The sequence below is a fragment of the Contarinia nasturtii genome, unplaced genomic scaffold, assembly GCF_009176525.2.
Source record: "Contarinia nasturtii isolate CC-2019 unplaced genomic scaffold, AAFC_CNas_1.1 Cnas_scaffold_129, whole genome shotgun sequence".
Classification (NCBI taxonomy): domain Eukaryota; kingdom Metazoa; phylum Arthropoda; class Insecta; order Diptera; family Cecidomyiidae; genus Contarinia; species Contarinia nasturtii.
The window spans coordinates 9,820,558-9,842,151 of NW_022197486.1; the positions used below are offsets into that span (position 1 = coordinate 9,820,558).

Here is a 21,594-nt window from a genome sequence, read left to right on the forward strand (position 1 = left end):
AATTTGTCATTTTTTTGTGTTCATCTTCTGTTTGCACATTGAAATCCACTCCGTGGATGTAAATAAATAACAGAAAAACAACAAGTTATTACGTTGTAGTTGGTCATTGATTTGCAACAGGCAACACCAATATTGGTTGCCGTCTGTTTATGTCGATTGGCGCGAAACGTAAACGTCAAACTTCAAGCAAATGTAAACTTTGTACGTAAAAGTGCCGACAAACCATTAAAAAAACAAATTTAATCTTTTAATTTAATTGAAATAAAATCAATTCAAAATGGTCGAAAATAAATCAGAAGAATATAGTCAAGAGGATTTGCGGGATATGTTAAAAATTTACTATAAACGCTTGTTTCCGGCAAAAAATTTCTTTCGCTGGCTTACATACAGCAATAGTAAGTTGTTAGTTTTGGTTGTAAATAATTCAATGATTAAGTGGTTTAAGAATTATTCATGCTAATCATAATATTTTGCACGTCTACGTTTAGGTGAACCGCAAATATTCCAAAATCGCGAATTTTCCTTCACATTGGCCGATGAAGTGTACATTCGTTATTTGTCTTATGAGAATTCAAATGAATTCGAAGCTGATTTGTATGCAAAGAGTCCATTTAAAATCGATATTGGTGCCGTAATGACAATTCGACCGCGAGATCATCGCGTTGGCAATGTACAACCAACACAGCGTGAGCTTGTTTTTGATATTGATATGACAGATTATGATGAGGTGCGTACATGCTGTTCGGGTGCCGACATTTGTCAAAAATGTTGGAAATTTATGGTTGTTGCGTGTCGGATACTGGACGAATCGTTGCGAGGTTTGTAAATTTTAATTTTTCTCATTCGTATTTACATCAAAGTTATCGCAAATATTTTGATTCATAGAGGATTTCAATTTTGAGCATATTCTTTGGGTGTTCAGCGGTCGTCGTGGTATTCATTGTTGGGTTTGCGATAAAACTGCTCGCCATTTGGACAACAAAAATCGAAATGCTGTTGCTGAATATTTGAATTTTTTTACATCAAATCGCGTTATATTGCCCGGTGATCGAATGCATCACAGCATGAAACGTGCACATCGCATTGTCGAAACGTATTTCGATGAAATTTGTTTGAATGATCAGAATATATTTGGTACCATTGATGGCCGGAAGAAATTATTGGAATTAATATCGGATGAAAATATTCGCAAAGAATTGGAAAAGAGTATTATGGACATTGAAGCTGGTGATTCGAAAACCGTATGGGATACAGTTAAACGATTTGCTCAAACTCATCGAAATCAAAAGGAGGTTCAACGCAAACTTAAATTCATGATCGAAGAAATTCAAATGTCGATTTTGTGCCCACGTTTGGATATTTCTGTGAGCAAAACGGCAAATCATTTACTAAAAGCACCATTTTGTGTGCATCCAAAAACCGGCAAAGTATGTGTACCATTTAATCCATCGGCGGTTAGCAAGTTTGATCCAACAACCGTACCAAGATTGCGCCAATTGCTTAAAGAAGTTGATGAATTCGATAAAAAGGACGGCGAAGATGGAGGCGAAAAAGCTCGCATCGCATTGGTAAGCTGAAATCAAAAACTAAATACAATAACATGTGATGATGTATTTGCTCCCTTTATTCCTGACAGACATATCGAAAAACGGCCATGTATAAGAGTGTCATCATTTTCGAAGAATTTTTACGAAAACTGGAATCAAGCCATAAAAATGCTGGCACTAAACTGGAGACAAGCGATGCGAAAATGGAATTTTAACTGTACAGTGTACAGTTGAGCTTCAAATTTTCTAGTTAAGTCAACATCCCACAATATAACATATAAATAGGCGATTTATTACTTTTAAAATTCATAGATTTTGTCTGCATTTTCAATGTTTTCATTTCTTTTTCCATACGAATAAATAAATGTTTAAATTTTTCGAAATTGTACAATTTTCACTCGCATCATTTACAAGAAAATTCGTAGAATAATTAATAATTTAAAGATTATTTTTTGCTATACATATACGATAGATTGGAGGGGTTTTTTGCAAAAAAAGTGCTAAAAATATCACCTTGGCAGTTTTTTCTAGAGTCAATGCAATGACTAACCTCATGAGGCGCTCACCAAATACCATGTTTGTGCTGTTCTAAATATTAGATCATATGGATGACAGAAATCTCTTATGAAAATAGAGCAAAAAGCATACATATTGCTAACAGTTTGTGTTGAAAATTTATAAAGCTTCTTATACCCAATGTTTTGAGATAGTTGTTTGGTACCGCCAAGCTTTGTGCCGGATCGATCCCTACTGATTTTAACTTTTCAATGGTAAATCTGGTGGCGTTCTCTAAATCATCGAATACTGGGATCTTATTCAATTTGGCCACATCCCTCAAGTAGTATCGTCCACGATTGTAGTCATTTACAGCAATTTTTGTTAGCTGAAATAGAAACATATCAGCAAATTAGATTCATCAATCAGCTAATGATTGAATTTTCTTACCCGATCGTTCTCAATAGTGCATCCATCTTTTAGCTCTTTTATGTACAAAACAATATTATATCCCAAACCAATGTAATGTGCGGCCAATGTCATGGTGGCCAATGAACGTGATTCACTTGCAATAAAAAACAGTAAGACTCGGCTCGATTCCAACAGCGATTGATTATACAATCGAACATTTAAATTGTTCTGAGGCATATAATAAGTTACTTTCGCTCGTTTTAGCATTGAGATCACTTTATTTCGCCAATTCGTACGAAGAGAACTAATTCCATCCACATAAATGTCTCGTAAATCGAATGATTTTTTATCGTCGTTCAGTAATAGCTCTTGTTGATAAGAAATGGGAACACTTGAATCGCCAGTGATAATAGCTCTAGTTTGATGGAGTCCCGACAAAACTTCATTTGAAATTGGCACTGATCTTCGCACAACCAGCTCACGTAACATCTCTTGATTTGAGTTCAATTCTAAATACTCTCTGCAATATGATGAATTTTGTGATTGGACCCATTATTAAAGTAACTTTTGTAACTTACTCCGGAGAAATGGGTTCATTTGAAATACATTGACCGGGTTTATATGGATTAATTACCAACACTAATTTCTTTGGATCATGCCCAGCTATATAAGCGACTTCAATAGAAGAAGCGACAGCTCGTGTTTGTGAATCAATCACAAAAAATAAAACACACGCTTCTTCTTTTCTCCGATTCTCTGGTTCAATCAGATCTGGTGTCCAAATTGTAACTTGCTAACTTGAAAATTAAATGTATGAGAAAATGATGATTTCACACCAAAAGCACAAACCTACCGGATTATAAAATGAAATTCCCCATTTTTCCAGTGTCGGTATGGCAATGTCAGCTCGCCATGTCGTTGGATTAGTTGATCCACCTAAAAATACATCTGGCGCCGCATCGGATTTCAATCTATCTTCGTTATGATGATAATTCGTTGAACTCTGCTAAAATCAATGAAATTTGTTATTATTGATATCAGTAAAATTCTCCAATTTTAATAGAAAATTAGAAATAAGAATAAGAAAGAATAGAGTTCTTTGAAAACACGTTCAAAAAGAATGGTTTTTATTTTGTGGCGAAAATTATTTTCTGCTTTTATCTCATTCTTGTTCTTTTTCCCCGTTCCTTGTTTTGTTATAAAAACAATGACATAATTGCTGGATGAAAATAAAAGTGACATAATTCAATTATCTCTTTGGGCCAGATTTAATTCGAAGTAAACGGTGACAAAATCGAGAACTTTAAACTCAAGAGAACTTGGAATCAATTATTACTATTATTGCGTGGCAATTAAAATTATTAATGAACTAACCATAGCTCGTCTTTCAAATTATTTCTAATTTTCGAAATAAAATTTACATACCTTAATCAAAACCGTTTCTTCTTCTGCAGTCAATGCCAATGGTGCAAGTGTCTAAATAAAAACAATTCTCATAATTAAACGAATCTTTCGGAAATTATTCTTTTTGAAATTCCTACATGAACGAGAACCAAAATAACAAACAACTCGAAAAATGTCTTCATCATGAAGTTTGATGCTTCTGCTAACTGACACTCTCACACTGATCAGTGATCATACATTGTAATCTGATAAACCATATATAACTTGTTATCTATGCAGAGTTTGATAGCTGCAATCCGAATTGATACACGAGAGATAAAATAGATTCAGAATAAGACAGAGATAAAAAGAGATTCAATAGCTCAAGAAATTGAAAAATTAACCATCAAAAAGGAAAAAAAGTGAAAGGTCAAAACTTCAAACAAACGTATGATTTTTATGCAAATGTGCATTTAGTACGAACAAAATAAAAAAAAGAGATTTTGTATGATATTTCTTGTTTTATTCATATAATTGATAGATATTAGAGTAAACTTGAACTATCTAGATAAGATGTTTACCATTTGCAATAAAGCTTTGAAAATTTCGAAATGAAACAATTTTGACTCCCATCATATACTCTACAAAAAAGAGTAGAAATGTGGTTCTATGAATTTTGGTCGCTTTACTTTTGGTCGCGACAGACGGATGACTAGTCAATTGTCCGCATATGAATTTTTCTTTGTGTTCTATGGCTAAATTTTCTGTACCAAAGCTGTACTTCACTGTACCGCAAACCGTTTGGAAGTGTACCATACAGTTTCACCAATATCCGGAATCAGAAATATCGAAATTTGCGATTTAACGCAATATTTTGTAAATTTAATTTCTTTCGGTCTTTTTACTTAGATTAACTGAACCCAATGTGTACTCTCCAAAAACACACATATGAGGTTATATATGAAAAAACATAAATATAACCATCAATTGATTTAAGCAGACCAATGCATTATATTTCTTCACTTTTTCATTTTACAATGCAGACTTCTGCGTCCGTGCCATTTCAAAGGTACATAGAGAAAACACGGGCAAACATTGGCATCATACACTAATAAACAAAATTTGGGTGAGGTGAATCTCCAGCAATAGAACTTGTTTATAGATACTTTCTGCATTCACAGTTTTTTCCCATGTTGTCCAATTTTTTTTAAATGGTCTTTTTCGAAAAATCAAAAAAAAAAAAATTCAACTGAGGGTAAAACTCCACTTTTGCAGAAGTTTAGATTTGTCATGATCGTTTTGCTAGGTTTGCAATTAATAAACAACATATTTTAAATTTTTCTTACAACAAAACCATCTTATCAGGACAAATACGACTTTCCTACAATATAAAGTTGCTTTCATTGAGCAATTCCTATTTTGAGCTGCAAATTTTACACTCATCATAAAATGTTGCTAATAAGCTATGCTATTGATATAAATTATCGAATAAATTGAATTTTCAACCTGATATTTATTTTCAAAACATTTGATTTGTTTAATGAAATGTCAAATGCGAATTGAATAACATTGCTGTCTTCATTGATCTTAAATGCAAAAATCTATTTCATGACATACCAATCTAATCGGTACAGTTGATGAAAATAACGAATTATTTATACGTCCAGTCGTCCATAGTCTATTAATTTGCCAAAAAACTTGATTGCTCTCAGAACCAGTGCATGTTCAATATCTTTCGGGAAATGAATATTCGTTCGGTAAAGAAAGAATTTTGGAAACAGTGCGGAAAAGTTAGACTTACGGATGTAAATTCCTTTTTATTTTCTTTATTCTCCATGGAAAAATGCTAATGAGAGCAAAAAAAGGTAAAAATACGAAGAATTTTTGTAATTAGAGTGCATAAAAATGAAATCAACTTCAAGTGCATTAGTTCCATCAACTATTCCGCACCATATTTAGTTTTTTTACATATGCCAAGTGTGATTTTATTCAAAAACTGATCAACATTATATGCTATTAGATCAATTTCCAACAACCAACTGTCAGGCACAAAATAAAAATCTGGCAGAAGAAAGGAATAAAGGAGTTTTTCGAGCATAGATGAGTGTATAAAAGCAAAATATAGCTAAAACCAGTAAGGATTGGTGTTGTATTTGGCTCTAGCTTAAAATTCCATTTTGCAATTGAGAATGTCCCGATTTTCGATGCAAATTGGCGTAGTTCTAATTTGCATTTAACCGAAAAGTGATGTCGTCTAAGTACGGCAAGTGACTCTATGCATCACTTCAAATCTTCGCAGAATAAAATCGCATCTGAATGTGTTCCATCTGTCTGTCAACCGATTCCACGTTGCACGGAGCAAACCATGTTAAGTGCTGACGCTTTTTTTCTCTTTTCAATCTGTAATTTGCATTTTCGTCTGCTCTTTTAGTCGATTCACATAAGGCTGGCTCAACATACGCTCTGCATCGCTTTGCACCATCGGTAAATTATTGTATGTACGGAAAATGCGGTGAAAATGCTTTTTTTTAGTATTTCTGTTTCCGTCTGAAATCGTTTGAATATGATGATTTGTATGAATGCATTTGCATGGTCGGTCTGACATATGTCAAAAACATGAGCACCAAGTAACAAGCATCACTCAGTATTATATTATATTTCTTATGTGCAAACAATAATATTTAAGTACATGAATTTTGAAAAGTTGTGGAAAAGTACGATTCGATTTCCATGTGCATGAATTGTATTTGCTTTTCTTTGAACTCTCTGTGAATTTGGAAAACCAAATAATATTTGATATTATTTTGATGTTCAATCACACACCACATCACAGCAATACATCTATATATACAATACAGATATGTTCGATTTAAAAGTGAATTCAATAAAAGTGGTCTGCTGTCATATCGATTCCGAAACTTTCACACATGTTCAGTTTGAAATCGATACCAAATTAATAAGCAAATATAAAGTGATGGTTTGAATTTCAATCAACTCGTAGAAAATATTCATTAAGATAAAATTGAATACAATTATTATTTAACTAAAAAGAAATGCCGTTAGTGTAACCCATCTTTAAGAATTATGTGCAGTGAACTGCTGCTACTAAGTTGGCGATATTATGCTGTCGATGTGAAACATTTGCGCAAAACTGTAAAGTGCCTTGTAAATTGTTTTCGAAGCGTATACTATTTGACTGAGAGTGCCACCCATCGATAGCGTTGTGCTCGACTTTGCCCCCAAGTGCAAAGTTGATTTAATAAAATCGCATCGTATCGTGGCGCAAAAAAAGAACAGCGAAACGATAAATTGGTTGTCTCAGTGCGTCTGTTCTGTAAATGTTTCACCACTTCCATTCTCTTTTTTTTCGCGGACGTTTTTTTCAACCATATTTCACGATAATTTACTGCCAGTTGGCAGTGTCACGTGCAAATATTCTGTATGGTGATTGAGCCCCAACAGATGAGAGTGCAGGTGAAGTAAAAAAAAAACTCATCATCAAACAAACATTTTTTACACTTGTTGCTGAGGCAATAGTTCCATTGCAGAACCAGTCGAGTTTTCAATAATTAACATCACTTTTTATTTACTTATTGTGTTCAAATGGGTGAAGATTTTTTGAGAAAAATATTGAACAATGTACATATGTTCAACTAGCATTAATTGGAACATATTTTTCAATTTATGTTGAACAAAAAAAAACATTCTCTACAAAAACACTCGCAGTATCTGGAGTCAGAAGGGAAACTAGGTCCTATTTAAATATCGAGGAATGTTCATTTTCCTTCTTCTCATTTAAAACTGAAATCACATCAAATGATTTAATTTAGAAAACGTTTGCTGTAATTTTTCCTTCGAATTCACCAGCCGGACTGGAACTTCAATAGCTTTTTTTCCATCAACTTTGTGACTTGTATTGGCTCCAAAGACATCGAATCGGTAAATAGTAGTCAAGTAGAAGCTGAGCATCTTTTTTCCAGCATTTTATTTTTCATTTTATAAAAAGCAAATACCAATGAAGGCTAACACAGACAATTTTTCTCTTCCTGATTTCATTTTTCGCTCTAACGCTCCATTTTTTCCACGCGTATACACAAGGACTTTTCTATATCAATATTTAAATCAGATTGTGATTATTTCTTCCGACTGATTTTCTACCGCATTCTAAATGCGGTTCGCTTCGCTTAATGACTATATAAACAACTTGTTCCACATTGTATTCGTAATTTATTTTATAAATATTTATTCAAAAGATCAACCTTCACTTGTTTGTTGTGTAATTTTTATCCTATTTGCGTTTTAACTTTCTGGTATTTTGTAAGTGGCAATTGCATTGTATATTTTTGTGTCCAAATTCTGGTTTGATAATCCTAGCATTATCAAGCACTTGAGGTTACTACATTCGGAACAAATCCTTACATTTATCAATCCATTGGAAAGGAATGTGTCGGAACAATCTTCGCGACAGTCCTTCCTGCATTCATTCAGCCGAATTATCCACTGATTTTGGTCCATTTCGAGTAATTTCTCTGCCCTAACAACATGCGTGCCATTTCAGCTGTTCATGCCATAACTTCTACTCAGTTGTTCACCAATCACATTGAAAGATTTATGTTCATATTTTTTCTTGAACACATCCTTGGCAATTGATTGAAATCGGCGGCAGACTTTGGTCAATTGCAGCAAATCAATTGCATCATTTTTCATGAAAATGTTCTCTAAAAGTTCGATTGGCCAATTTTCCATGTTGCTGATTTGTGGAAATACACTTTCAACGTGATAAACTCTGTTCTCTAGTGTTTCCATATTTTCTTTGGATAGTATCTGTAAATTCAAAAACGTTACTTTTAAAACCAATTTATAAAGACTGATTGACATTTACACTTCAAAATAGTGCATCTGCCAGCACTAAACCTATTATTTTTCAACATAGGACTGGGTTGACAGCGACATTGACCTTATATTTTCATACAATTTTGGTATGGATCTGATTTCTATGGCCGATGAAATTATTGCTTGCGCCATTGACACTGAAAATACGATGTGAACCACGAAAGAGAAGCTTTAATGGTAATTAACAATTAAATCCGTGTGATGAGTTGAACCGTGCGTTAAGACATTCTTTGAGTTTACTGGGATTAAATTTTGTCGCTCGTATTTATCCTCTACCTTTTCTCCGGAATTTTTTGAGATTTAAAATGTCTCTGGTAGAGATTGTATTTTTTTCTTTCTACTATATGTTAAGGTAACAGTTAGTAATATCCACCGGCCACTGAATTTATATATTTCGAAATGAGCTGAAGTAAACAAATAACAGATTTTTTCCGAGAATGATTTTGCAAAAGATTCGGTTATTGTTTTTTTATCGCACTCATATAGACCAAGTTTATGCAATTTAAATGATGGCTCTACTGTGTTTTCAACTGTTTGTCTGTTGTAAGTTGCTTTTATCAATTGAATGCGCAATTTTTACCAGTTCTTTTGATTTCTTTTTCAAATTGAAAGATTCGCCGTGGAAGTGTGAAATTAAAAAAAATAAAGAGTCTTACGGGAGTAAGACGAACTTTTCCGCACGGTGGTAGTTGCGTATTTTATTAAGAAAGTTCAAAATAATATTTGTTCGATTTTTCAAGCCTTTCAAGCGGCGTAAAGTTCGAGACCAAAAAATATGTTCAAACCTTGGCATAGAAATATTCTTTAATTTAATAGCAGAAGTACTCGAGAAAAGATTTTTCACACTTTCATGATGAACCCATTTGTACGACATTTGAAAGTATTCTATTTTCTAACAAAACACTATAAAAAATATGGCTGACGTTAATTTTGCCATAAAAATTATTTTTAAAACACTTTTCATAACTAAAGTCACAAAAAATTTGGATTTTTGTATGGGAGCAATGTCTGTATGCTACCTTAATGCCGTGAAACTTTGTACAGGTTATTTTTTTCACAAAAAAATAACATTCGGTGGGTTTGGAGAAATTTCAACCAAAATTAAGAGTATCTCCCATACAAAATATTCGTTTCTGAGCCAATCATGAAAATTTTGTATGGGAGGTACCCCTAATTTTAATTGAAATCTCTTCAAACTTTCAGAATGTTATTTTTTTGTGTAAAAAATGAACTGTGCAAAGTTTCACGTCATTAAGGTAGCATACATGCATGGCTCCCATACAAAAATTCAATTTTTTTGCGGTTTTTTCAAGGAAACAATACATATTTTTGAGTGTTTAAGTCTACATTAAGTATGACTTTTAGACGAAAATTGGACTCTTTTTCATAGGTATCACTCCAGGCATGACATTTTTTCCATCAACCAAAGTCGCTCAAAATCTAATGATTTCTATTCCTCGCGACCCACAATCATCCTGTAAAGTCAGATTTTGAATTAAGATTCTAAGATGAGCGCAATCTTGCTAACAAATTTTGCGTACAACGTACGACGTACACATTAACAAAAATCATGCTCAAAACGGCCTGATTCGGGTTTTCTGACCTCAGAACATGTTTCTGAAGTTTTCAAAATGTTGACCGATTACAATACTTTTCACCATTCACTATGTTTCCAATTGAAATGTCAATTCACACATTGATTTTCAATAAGTACCGTCTGGTTTTCGGAATCTTCGATAACTTTGTTATTTCAGGAGACGTTTAGAAATTTAAAATGATCTGTCATGGTAAAGTTGCGCTTCGATTGACACACCATAATCGCTTCATCACAACAAACACAAGTGTAGTACACCGCACATACTAAGTTATCGGCCAAAAAGAGAAAAAAAATGTGAATGACATGCCGAATTGAACAAACGAAAGAGAAAAAAGTAATGGAATATTGTGCGCGAGCATGAACATCGAGCAGTAGTTGATGTGAACAGATTTGTTGATTTGAATATGCAAATGGGCTTGAATAAAATTCAGCGAAATGTAGAACGCAAATGTGAGAAAACCACACACCGACGTTGGTCGTTATATATTATGCATGAAGACAGAGAAAAAAAAGAGAGTATCGTTTCTTGCCCAGTTCACATTTGATTTGTGAATTTCTTGTTGCTCATTGCGCGCGACTCTTAAAAATCGTTTATTATTCAGTGCTGCAAGGCTAAAATGCAGTATTTACTTGAACAAACGCCGATCGTATCAAAGAACACATATAATGCATGCTCTTAAGGCTAGAGCAAATGCAATAAAATTGAATTTACGCCTTTTGGTTGAGAGAAATCGCTTATCCATCATCTAAATCAGTTTGTCGCCAATTCTTGGGCTAGTGTTTTGATTTCCTTTCTTTTTCGTCTACTGTTGAAATTGCTTCACAAAAAATCCAATGAAGTTTTTTTTTTCTTTAACTTTCCTGCGGTGCTTTTAATCATTGACTTAAATCTAAGAAATCTGCGATGCAAAATATCTGGCCCCTTTATTATTATTATTTTTTTCATCATTGTTTTAGTGTGCCGTTTGCTTTCTTTGCCCCGTATTGACTATAGTATAGTTGTCGTTGGTCGAAGATAAATAAGCATTTGCGATGCACAACACCAAGCTCATTAAATATTATCTCATCGCAAAATTAACAGCACTAAGTGCTTTGTAAATTGGTTTTGGTTTTTTGCTTTTTGAATCGGCAACGATAAGATCATTAAATCGCAAATCCACATTAAGAGATTAAAGAATAACATAATATCATTTACAGCACAAATTTTAAACGCGCGCGCACACTCACTGCAATTCATATGTATGCGAAGATCAATGACACTGTTGCATTTCCTTCATTTACGCTTCCTTTCTATCTATGGACTCTCTACATTCGATTCGTTAAAATGTTGCATTTATTTATTGTATAAATTTGTCATTCTATTGGTAATATTATACAGAGGCACCAGACACCAATACCATATCTAAAACGCTATCTGCCTAGTCGCTGCTCACCTTTGCTGGTCATTCGACGACATTACTATTCTTTGTGTGTAATTGCACTATCAGCGACTATAGTGGACCATCAATAATTATCAGCAACAACTGATCCGATACAAAATGCACTTCACATACACGAACAGATTCGTTTCGATCATGTGAAAGAGAACACACAAACACAGTGATTACATGCAGTCTGTAAATTTTTGCATTCTTTTGCGATTTCTGTTCGACAGAATGTAATGTCTGACACATCCGAACAGTGATAAATTTCTTTGAACGCCTCCAGATAGCATGGTGTTAAATTGTGCCGATAAAATACTAACCGAGCATGACGCCTAATTGCAATAAATAATTCTCTAAAACATTTGCTGTGCTGCAAAAGAACGATTTGTCGTTAAAATTGGTTCATGACATGCATTTCATTTGATTCGTTAACAACGAAAACAACAACAACAACCAGAGGAACAGCAACAGGCCGACACTGTGATTAGATAAAAGCCAGAAGAAACAAGCGCTACATGTACAGATTGCAATTAAACGATCTTAATTAGAGATATATGTATGTATGATATTAAATGTGCACAGTTCTTCCGCAGTGAATTCATGCGATCGACGCAATTCATCATTTCGACAATTTAAATTTTCACACAAGTATGCCATCGATTTACAAGCAAATATTTAAAACGATTCAATATAAATGTTTGCCATTCGAATATATAAATATCAATTCATGCGAAAGAACAACTAGTAAACAAGATGGGTTGCAGTAGTGGCAGTAGCATCAACAGCAGACAACTCACATCTCTCAAAGTGCGCAACCGATTGAAAATAGTAGAGAGTCTGTGTTGAAAGAGATAAAAAAAAACATTTTTCCACTCAACTGCATACAATTCGCATTGGATTTAGATAAAATAAGGCTCTTATAAGCCATTGTTCACAGTCAAGAATACTTGTTAATGCATTCAGCAGACAATGAAAGTCTTACAGATATCGCTATCAATATAATAGATTTTTCTATTCAAATATCGATACAGTTGAAAATATAGAAGAGTATTTGCAACGTAAAAACTGACTTTGCTTCTTTAAAAGTTTCATGTATGAATCTCAATCTGTACAACTTCGATTGCTCGCGTTCTGATAATGCTAATTTACATATCTTTATGCGGTCGAGCAAATGCAACCACCAATCAATGGAAATGGATGCGCAATAATTTATCTTCAATTTACAATAACAAATCACGCGAGTTCATGTTCATCTTACGGTACAATTGTGTTCGAAAAACTGCTTAGCATAACAATATAGTTAAAATTATTTTGAATTTGTTGATATTCTGATGAGTCTTGATTTTGACAATTGATTTTGTGAGTAAAAAAAAATCATTCTTTGGAAGACGAACATGAACTTCGATGTGTCCCAATGAGCTTCAATGAGAATAAAGTTCAATATTATAACAAAATTAAACAAACATTTCAAAATTGCCACAGATTCAACAAAATTATTGCTTGAACGGATACGTAAAGTTTGTATGTGCAGTTTTTTTTCCACCATTTGCGTAAATATTCAGTTGAAAATTGCAACACACATCGTTAAATCCAAATGTAAATCGAAATGCGAGGCGAAATATTCGCAATGCTGTGCATTTATTGGATTTTGCTAAATGTTGTGATAGTTAATCCGATGCCAATTTGGGTTAGCACATACACTACGTCAGCAAAACGCTGAATATACGTCTGCACATTCCAAGTATATATATGTTGTTGTTAAGTATACGATAGGTGTACCCTTGTTTTGTCTACAAATCCATACCGCATTCGATATTAGAATGAGCATCAGCCATGTATTATTACACCAGGTTTGTGCTGTATGAATTGAGAACAATCGAAAATGTATCACACCCCAGAAATACTGGGAAAAATGGGACTCGAGCACTGTTTGCCAAGTATATCATGGACGTATTGTGCAAATAATGATTAACAAATCCACACTATGACGCGCGCACAAACACACAAAGTCTTGATCCAGTCAAAAGCTCGATTTTAGTTTAATATCGAGATTGTTTTGTGTTAGGTGGATTACATTTTACTTTCTTCACCCGAACGAAGAGTACACATTTATATGAATTTAGATTACGTTGTTTTGGGGCGTGGAGTATAGAATCGTTTAATCAACAACTTGTATCACACTTAAATTGACGTCGTAATTGAAATTTCCTTACATTGCTCCTTACGCTTGTACACGAAGAACGTTGTCAGTGGAAATTTTCTTTTGGATAAAAATAAAATGTTTGGAAGAGCATAGAAAACAATGAACTGACACAATGATAAAAAACTTTCGATGAACAGCGGTGAACAGACGAAATAAAAAGCATCCAATTCACGAAAATTATACACACTCGAATCAAGCAAGCAAGACTCAAATTAATCAAATCTAAACCAAATCATTATGATTCGCATTGCAGTTGTATGATATTATCAAACAAGTAATTGAAATAATAAGTGAAGATATTTATCAAAATTCCCAATGCAAATATGCATCCCATGGGAGATGGCGTTTGGAAAATGTCAAACTGCAGAAAACTCAAGAATATGAACTGTTAAACATGCACAACCATTAGAGATGTAATTGCGGACGGTGAAAATAGAAAGTATTCGGATGTATTGTTGTTATTGTTATGAGCCAGTTGGTGGCTGTGGCTGTTTTATGCAATCGAATCAAAACAAATCGATGAGGAGGGTTCGACTAAAGCGAAAGAAATATGTGTGCATATCATGTTCCTTGGAAGTGGCTCATCTCACTGAAATACGATCATTTCAAATGAATTCCATTAGTTTCATGGCATGAAATTCTGACATAATACGAACACATAACAATCTTTATACCATCTAATTTCGAAGCTATCGTAAAACATTCAAATGGTCTATCGATTTATTTTTTTTTCTCGCCTTCTTTCTCATTTTACATCTAATATATAAGTATGTTACAACAAAAGCAACAACGTCATCATCACCCCATCACAATCCTGATGATGGGGCCCATCATAAACACGCAGTGAACAATCCATTAAGTTCTGAATATGGATCGTTGGTGTAGAGACAACTGAAACTTCATATATTACATTTAAATAACTTCCAATGCAAAGAGAAGTCGATCAAAGTTTTGTAAAAAAAAACTATATTTTTTCATCAATACAATTAATTGAAAATTCTTTCTCCGAATGCCTATAGTTGAAGAACCTTGTGAAGAACGGAAATGCGCTACGATTTTGTCACTTGAAAACATTATAGACCAAGAAACCCTTCGGTGATAAATGGTATTTTGTGGTTCTAGGACTAATCACTTGAAAATATTTCCGAACATTTTCTAAATCATCGTTTTAATTGCATTTGAGACTTTCGCTCGGAGTATTTCAACCACACAAAATTTTATCTCAAGTGAGAGAGAAGAGATACATGGACATATACTAAATCAATAGACAGCAGATAATCGAATATTTGGGCAAACGTATAAAAATCAATTTATTTAACAAATCGCTTGAATAAATACGGCTTATGGTTTACGCACCAAAAAACCAAATCCGGGTAATTTTATTTGCATTTGTGTCAATTGGATAATTTTGGTTGATGTGCCAACAAAAACGAATTTATATTCCACAATTTGGAATTCAAACGAAAAATATTCATAATAATTGCAAACCAAATTTGTTTGATCATTATTGTAGTCGTTCAATGTCAGTTAATCATTTTCAGTTCACTTCTATTCTTTAATAGATTATGCCCAATAAACCAATTTAGATAAACTCAGCTGAAAAGATTTACCATAGCATAATCCATGTATTCATGCCTGTCACATATGAATATGGATCGGTTGAATTGTTCTGCAAATCTTCAAAAAGACATACATTTTTTGTGGTATTCCGAATAAAATCAAAGCATGATAAAATCGAAATAGAGTAATTGTCATCATGGTTTTAACAATAAATGTATTAATATTTATAACGAAATATTTGGCAGAAGGCCATACATAAAAATATTCATGTTGTATCATGTTTAAAGGTGCGATTTAAGTGATTGAATATCACTAATAAACTCACAGGAAGTGTTTTTTACAAAAAAAAGGTTCATGACGACCTCAATTATCCATGTTTTGATTTATCGGTAGCTAAAAAGCCGAAATTTGTGACAGCTTTTGACACTTCCATCACTGAGTATATATTTTTCAGGGTAGGTGATTGCATTTTTTTTTCCAAATTTTTCATTACACTCGAAACAAGAGTCTCAAAAACCTTATCAAATTCGAATAATTTTTTCGTAAAAATTTTTTCTCATCGAAATATGTGATTTCTGTCTGACATTTCTTTTGCTTATTGAATAAAAGTGATCTCATTCTGCTTTGTAAACATCCAAACGAAGCGACTTATTAGACAAATATAGGGTTAGACAAATTCTCAGTCAAAAACTGCTGGCTCACTCGTTATATGAAAAATTGACATGGTTCTTTAACTTCATAGCTTGATTGATAATAATGATATCGGACAAGAACCGATTGTTTGACAAATCACAGTTCTAACTGGCAGTTCGAAGATGACGTATGCTTTTCACATTTTTTTTCAACTGTTCATCGTCAACGGTTATTGTTTCTATAGTGATTGTGTACAAGGTTATCCCAACGCTTACATAAGAATTTCAATTTAATATGATTGGATCGTAAACAAAATTAAAGCACAGATTGGTATTGTATATTTATTGCATGCAACGACACACTTTTCAATTTTAATTTTACAAAATCCATAAAACAAGAAATGATTTTTAATTTATCAATAAGTCTAGTTCCATCGAAACTAATGGATACAAATAGTTTTTATTTTAGTGAAAAACACCACAACTACTTTCTTCGCATACGCTTTTAATAATTTTCTTTTGGTCACAGTAACTATAGAAATAAATTATTGAAAAAAATGAAAATCAAATAAATGTTTTTAAATAAAAAACTCAAATTTTTTCGATCGGAAATTTCTGGTTCCGGATTGTATGATTACATGTTTTCACGTGAGTTTGAATGCACAAGTTAAGTATTCCTATATGAGGATGACAATATTTTTTAGATATTTTCGCAATTCATTTGATTTGAATGATGGTATAAAAGAAATTTGAAAATGTGAAAATTGTTCCCGTTTGAGTGCCAATTTAATCGATTCATATTTAAAAACTTTGCTCTTTGCCATAAGGTCGACAATTTACTTAATTGTGCATCAATTGAGCAAGTTGTGCTATTGAATGTACTTCCCTAACTCGATTGGTGAATGTCAGTTTTGAAACGAAATTTCTTTTCATCTGCTTCAATCTGCTGAATGGAAAATTCGATAACAAATTTATATGGATTCTTAAATCTAATACCTTCGGCTCTTTTGCAATGCTAACGTTATCTATGTTAGATTCTCTTTTGACTATTGAACATTTTAACAGTAAATTCAATTGAATGGTTACAACATTTTGGTGTTGCACAGACCACAAAATTCAGGCAAACATTCAAAATAGAATGTGTAACTATAACCGCGGAATTGGACTTAGATGAAGTGATTCAACATCTCAATAATGTGAGCATCCGTTAACATTTTATCTAGCCATTTGTAACAATTTTGTGATGTCAATGTGGGCGGTTTGTGTACGTGCGATTTTCGGATCATGGCCCGGCACGAGAAAATATCAAGCAGAGATCAATTCACCAAACTGAAAGATTATGCGTTTGTATCTGTGTGTATGTAAATCGGTATGGGCGATATTTCCTTTCTATTGTAAACGCGTTGTCTTTATTATGGATATAATCTTTTGACCGTGATTTACACTACCGATTCAATCCAACACAAGCTGATTTATGAGGAGATGAACTTGTATTTAGATTTATCACATTAAATCATCTCACATTATATTCATTAAATTCGTGCGATTCTATAGACAAGGCCGTTGTTATTCAATTGTAAGCATTTTGCTTCAAATTTTTCCTGATTACCATTGCTATATATATATTCTTGGTGAATGGCGACGTTACTGCTTTTATCTACGTTTCTAAATGGAAATTTATTTTGATAACAGATTGAGCAGAAATGCGTTGCTTTCCCTACATTAAGTTTAATCATTGACTAGATATGGTAGAACTCACACTAATACCATATTTAAATTGGTGTGTATGTTTTTTTTTTAAATTTCATACGCAAGATTTAATTTCAATAACTTTTGAATATTCGCTGAAAATTGTTTCTCATTATGCATTTCTCGTTAAAAATCGCATAATCATAGAGCACTCAAGAAGAGTCAAGAAAATGAAGCTGATCAACATACACACACTTACAGTGTCTTACACGAACTCTGGTTCTGGTCTATTCAAATATATCTCGTTTTCGTTTGCGTTTCGCATATTCTTGTTTTCTCGTTCTCTGCTTATATGTGTTGTTTATAGTTCGCTTATACACAACAATGACAATAAAGTGTTCACTTGTTTGTTTTGTCTTCGAATTAAATCCACTTTATGCGAATGTATTCTCAACCATATTCGCCTTCATCCTTCGTGAAGCTTATGCATAAAGAATTATGAGCGCTTTTCGCTGCCTTTGTTTTGTTATCATAGTCAAACGCATTCCCAACAACTCGGCGTCAAATAAACAAAAATCGCATGTCTATGAGCATATTGCGAAGCGATTCCGGTACAGAAAAGGAATTATAATGCGTAACATTTATTGGTATTTAAACTGTTTTTATGCGTCTTTTATTCGCAGTTTCGCATATTCAAGTGGATGACAATAATTATTATTTTTATTTTTATTTGTACATTGTGTATTGTATATGATGTGATTGCATTTCAAATAGATTGTTGTATTAGATGTAAATTCAGGCGTAAATAAATCGCCTGAAGACAAACAGCTGTTGCAGTAGGGGAAAAAAATAAATTGGAAATGGCAAAAGCATATAAAGTGCTTCAAACTTCGATAAAACTTACTCGAGTCGAGTCGAACAACAAGAAAAACTGCATAGAAAAATCCAGACTTTAAGAGCAAAAACCAAAATGAGGTGGCTGTCCATTCATAAAACATCCAAATGAAAATTAATACTTTTTTCCACAGACATTTGATACACAAGTGAGAAACAGACCGAAAAAAGAACATGATGGAGAGAGATTTACTCGGGACTATAGAAAATATAATTCAACTTTAGCTGTCATCCATTATAGACCACATCCACAATATCCGACGACTTTATAACCGACGATTGTTCTGATAAAGGTGAAGTCTTAAAAAGTCCGGAACATAATAAAGCGAATAAAAAAAGAAGTAGCGAATATATTGCCACGACATGGAAGTTCAAGCTGGAATCAAAAACTTTTTTATGACCTTGAGTGAGTTTTAGCCAATTTATGGCCATCATATATCACATAAAGTCTAAATCATAAGCAAAAAAAGTAACTTGACCACAAATTCAAACCACAAACAATCAAGATAACAGTCTCGAGCTTACATTCATTCACAGACCGTATTTTATTCGAATGTCAAAGTTTAATAATAATGAAATATTGTTGTATGCTCGTTATTGCACACCGCTAATTTTATAGTTAGCAACATTTTATTGAATTTTTAAGTTTGGTGCATTAAGTGCTGGCATATTTTTTTTTTTTACTTTTCCTCCAAAGTGAAGAGAAAATTCGTAATCTATTTTCTGTTTTGGCTCAATCAGTACACATCAATGAGATAATAAAAATACATTGAATACATTGAAGCATATTTTAATTTTTTTTAAATAAAATGTGCCAGTTACATAAAATACTTTATTTTTTATTATTTGTTTAATTCTCAAGCCCATTATAAAAAAAATCTCTACTCAAAATTATAATTCCGCAAATGAAGTTGTTTTTTTATACAATAATTGAAAAATATTTACATTTATTTAAATTTTATTGGCAACAAGTTTTATCAACAAGTTTTTTAAAAAATATTTTCTGTATAAAAAAAGTGCCCACTTCTAAAAACCCAAATCATTCTCTCTAGCGGTGAAAAAATTTCGCAACCTTCATTTCCACGTAAATTTACTTAAATTTTCTAATAAATGGACTAATAGAGAGCTGCAGCAACATGTTCAATTTAGAAATTTTTTTTGTACAACAAGTGATGAACTTTCGTGGATTTCATATAATTTTTTACCCGTGTCTTTCTTATTGGTGATACTACAAATTTCTTAATATCCCCGTTTAAAAATAAAATGTTTGAGCAAGAATAAAATTTACATAGTTTTTTGTTTCCCCGTTAATCTCAGCCGGTAATTTGAAACATTTTTTGTCCAAGCTAAACTTAACTAAAATCATTTGTATTGGATCATCGCTGTAAGTGAGTGAATTTTATCTCAAAGTAGAAATATTCTCACAAGGGCTTTAAATTCAATAAATGTATCAATCATTTTTGCACATCTAGTGTGCGACAATCTATTTATTTATAGGTTGCATAAGAGTGTGATCCACGATCGTATGAAGTGAATATCATCGCAAAGAGGCTGCAACCGCAACAGCAAGTGTCGGATAATGTTTCCTTGACGAGTGCTTTGAAAATTGTAAAATGCAAGAGAAGAAAAAAACAAGTGTGCAATGAATCGAAACTGAAACTGTCCGATTGCATTAACGTCAACCATCTAAAAATTACGTGCAAATGAAAAATATGAAATGGCGACGGTATGATTGCTTTCATTTATACATTATCATGAAGTGACATGAAATTTTTCAATTTATTTCATATGCCAATGGAAATGTCTTTTATTTATGCTAATAAAAATCATAAAGCATATGATATGTTGCGGAGCAAAGATGGAGAGACAGAGAGGATCTACGATGCACACCATCCGACACCATTGCATGATTGCCGATTTTCAGTTCACATAAAAAATGTTTTGAAATGATTTTTCGTTTGAACTCCAAAACGGCGACCGTACACCGTACACAGTTCGAATAACCGTTATTACGTGAACGGTTGAAAATGTTTCAAAGATTTGACAAACTATAATTGAATCGATCAATAAAAAATTGAACAAAGTGGAATGCCAATCAAGTTGAAAGTGCGATTCAATACGCATCAAATGGAATATCGTACATGTACAACAATCGCAAATCGTTGTAATGTTGCGTTACATTCAAAAAATGTATCTAGCTCTCTATGTCAGTGTCGGCATAAAGCGCGTTACATTGAAGCCGTTGCTTACATGCTTTTATCCACACGCATTTGAACCACCAGCACATTTTTATTGTCTAACTAAGCAACGAAACGGCAACTGCTTGAGGAATCAAACAACAGAGCTAGACAATGTACACTACGAGCACACCAAATTCAGTATGTATTAACGTGCGATACAGAGCGGTCGTATTGATGGTTTTATCCATATATATATTCTTTTAAAAAAAAAACGTTCCGGTGAAAAGCGATGAACGTTTCGTAGCGTGAGCATATTTTTCGAAACAAAACAATTCACTGTTACAAAGTTTTGAGAGCAAATCTTTGTATTATTTTCAATGTTTTTTTGTTTAACTTTCGTTTTGCTGAAAGAATCGGAAAGTGAGAGAAAGGGTGAAGTATTTAAATGTTTTGAATGTAACCAAAACCGATTTTGGGTTTTTTGAATTTAGAATAATACGTTTGTTTTAGATCAAATTACGGACTTTACTTTGAATTTTATTTAAATATTATTTGAATGTGCCAAAAAAATCAAAACTTTTCGTCGTAAACAATGGATTTATTTTATTCAAGTGTAAAAGCCTTTACATTTTCAAGTGTATAAAAAGTGATTGAACAAAAAAACTAAAAGATTTTATTTTTTTAAA

The 21,594-nt window shown here is 32.9% G+C and overlaps 2 protein-coding genes across 5 annotated transcripts in view; one reads left to right on the top strand and one right to left on the bottom strand.

The window, feature by feature from the left end:
* Positions 1-123: 123 nt before the first annotated feature.
* Positions 124-1,935, top strand: LOC116350457 (DNA primase small subunit). Its single transcript, XM_031782261.1, has 4 exons — positions 124-395; positions 489-818; positions 886-1,568; positions 1,637-1,935. Exons 1-4 carry the CDS (start codon positions 278-280, stop codon positions 1,760-1,762), a joined length of 1,257 nt encoding a protein of 418 aa, XP_031638121.1. The 5' UTR covers positions 124-277; the 3' UTR covers positions 1,763-1,935.
* The window catches only part of LOC116350486, a 29,374-nt gene continuing 9,650 nt past the window's right edge, over positions 1,871-21,594 (bottom strand). The window contains exons 1-7 of one of the 4 annotated variants that reach the window (XM_031782300.1): positions 3,995-4,065; positions 3,879-3,929; positions 3,307-3,456; positions 3,032-3,246; positions 2,493-2,973; positions 2,241-2,430; positions 1,871-2,135 (exon numbers count right to left, since the gene is read on the bottom strand). In XM_031782300.1, coding sequence (XP_031638160.1) covers positions 2,110-2,135; positions 2,241-2,430; positions 2,493-2,973; positions 3,032-3,246; positions 3,307-3,456; positions 3,879-3,929; positions 3,995-4,042 — 1,161 coding nt within the window. In that variant the 5' untranslated portion in view covers positions 4,043-4,065 and the 3' untranslated portion in view covers positions 1,871-2,109. Of the gene's footprint in view, positions 2,431-2,492; positions 2,974-3,031; positions 3,247-3,306; positions 3,457-3,878; positions 3,930-3,994; positions 4,066-21,594 lie in introns of those variants that run through there. The other 3 variants (XM_031782293.1, XM_031782281.1, XM_031782288.1) reach the window with 3 other exon arrangements.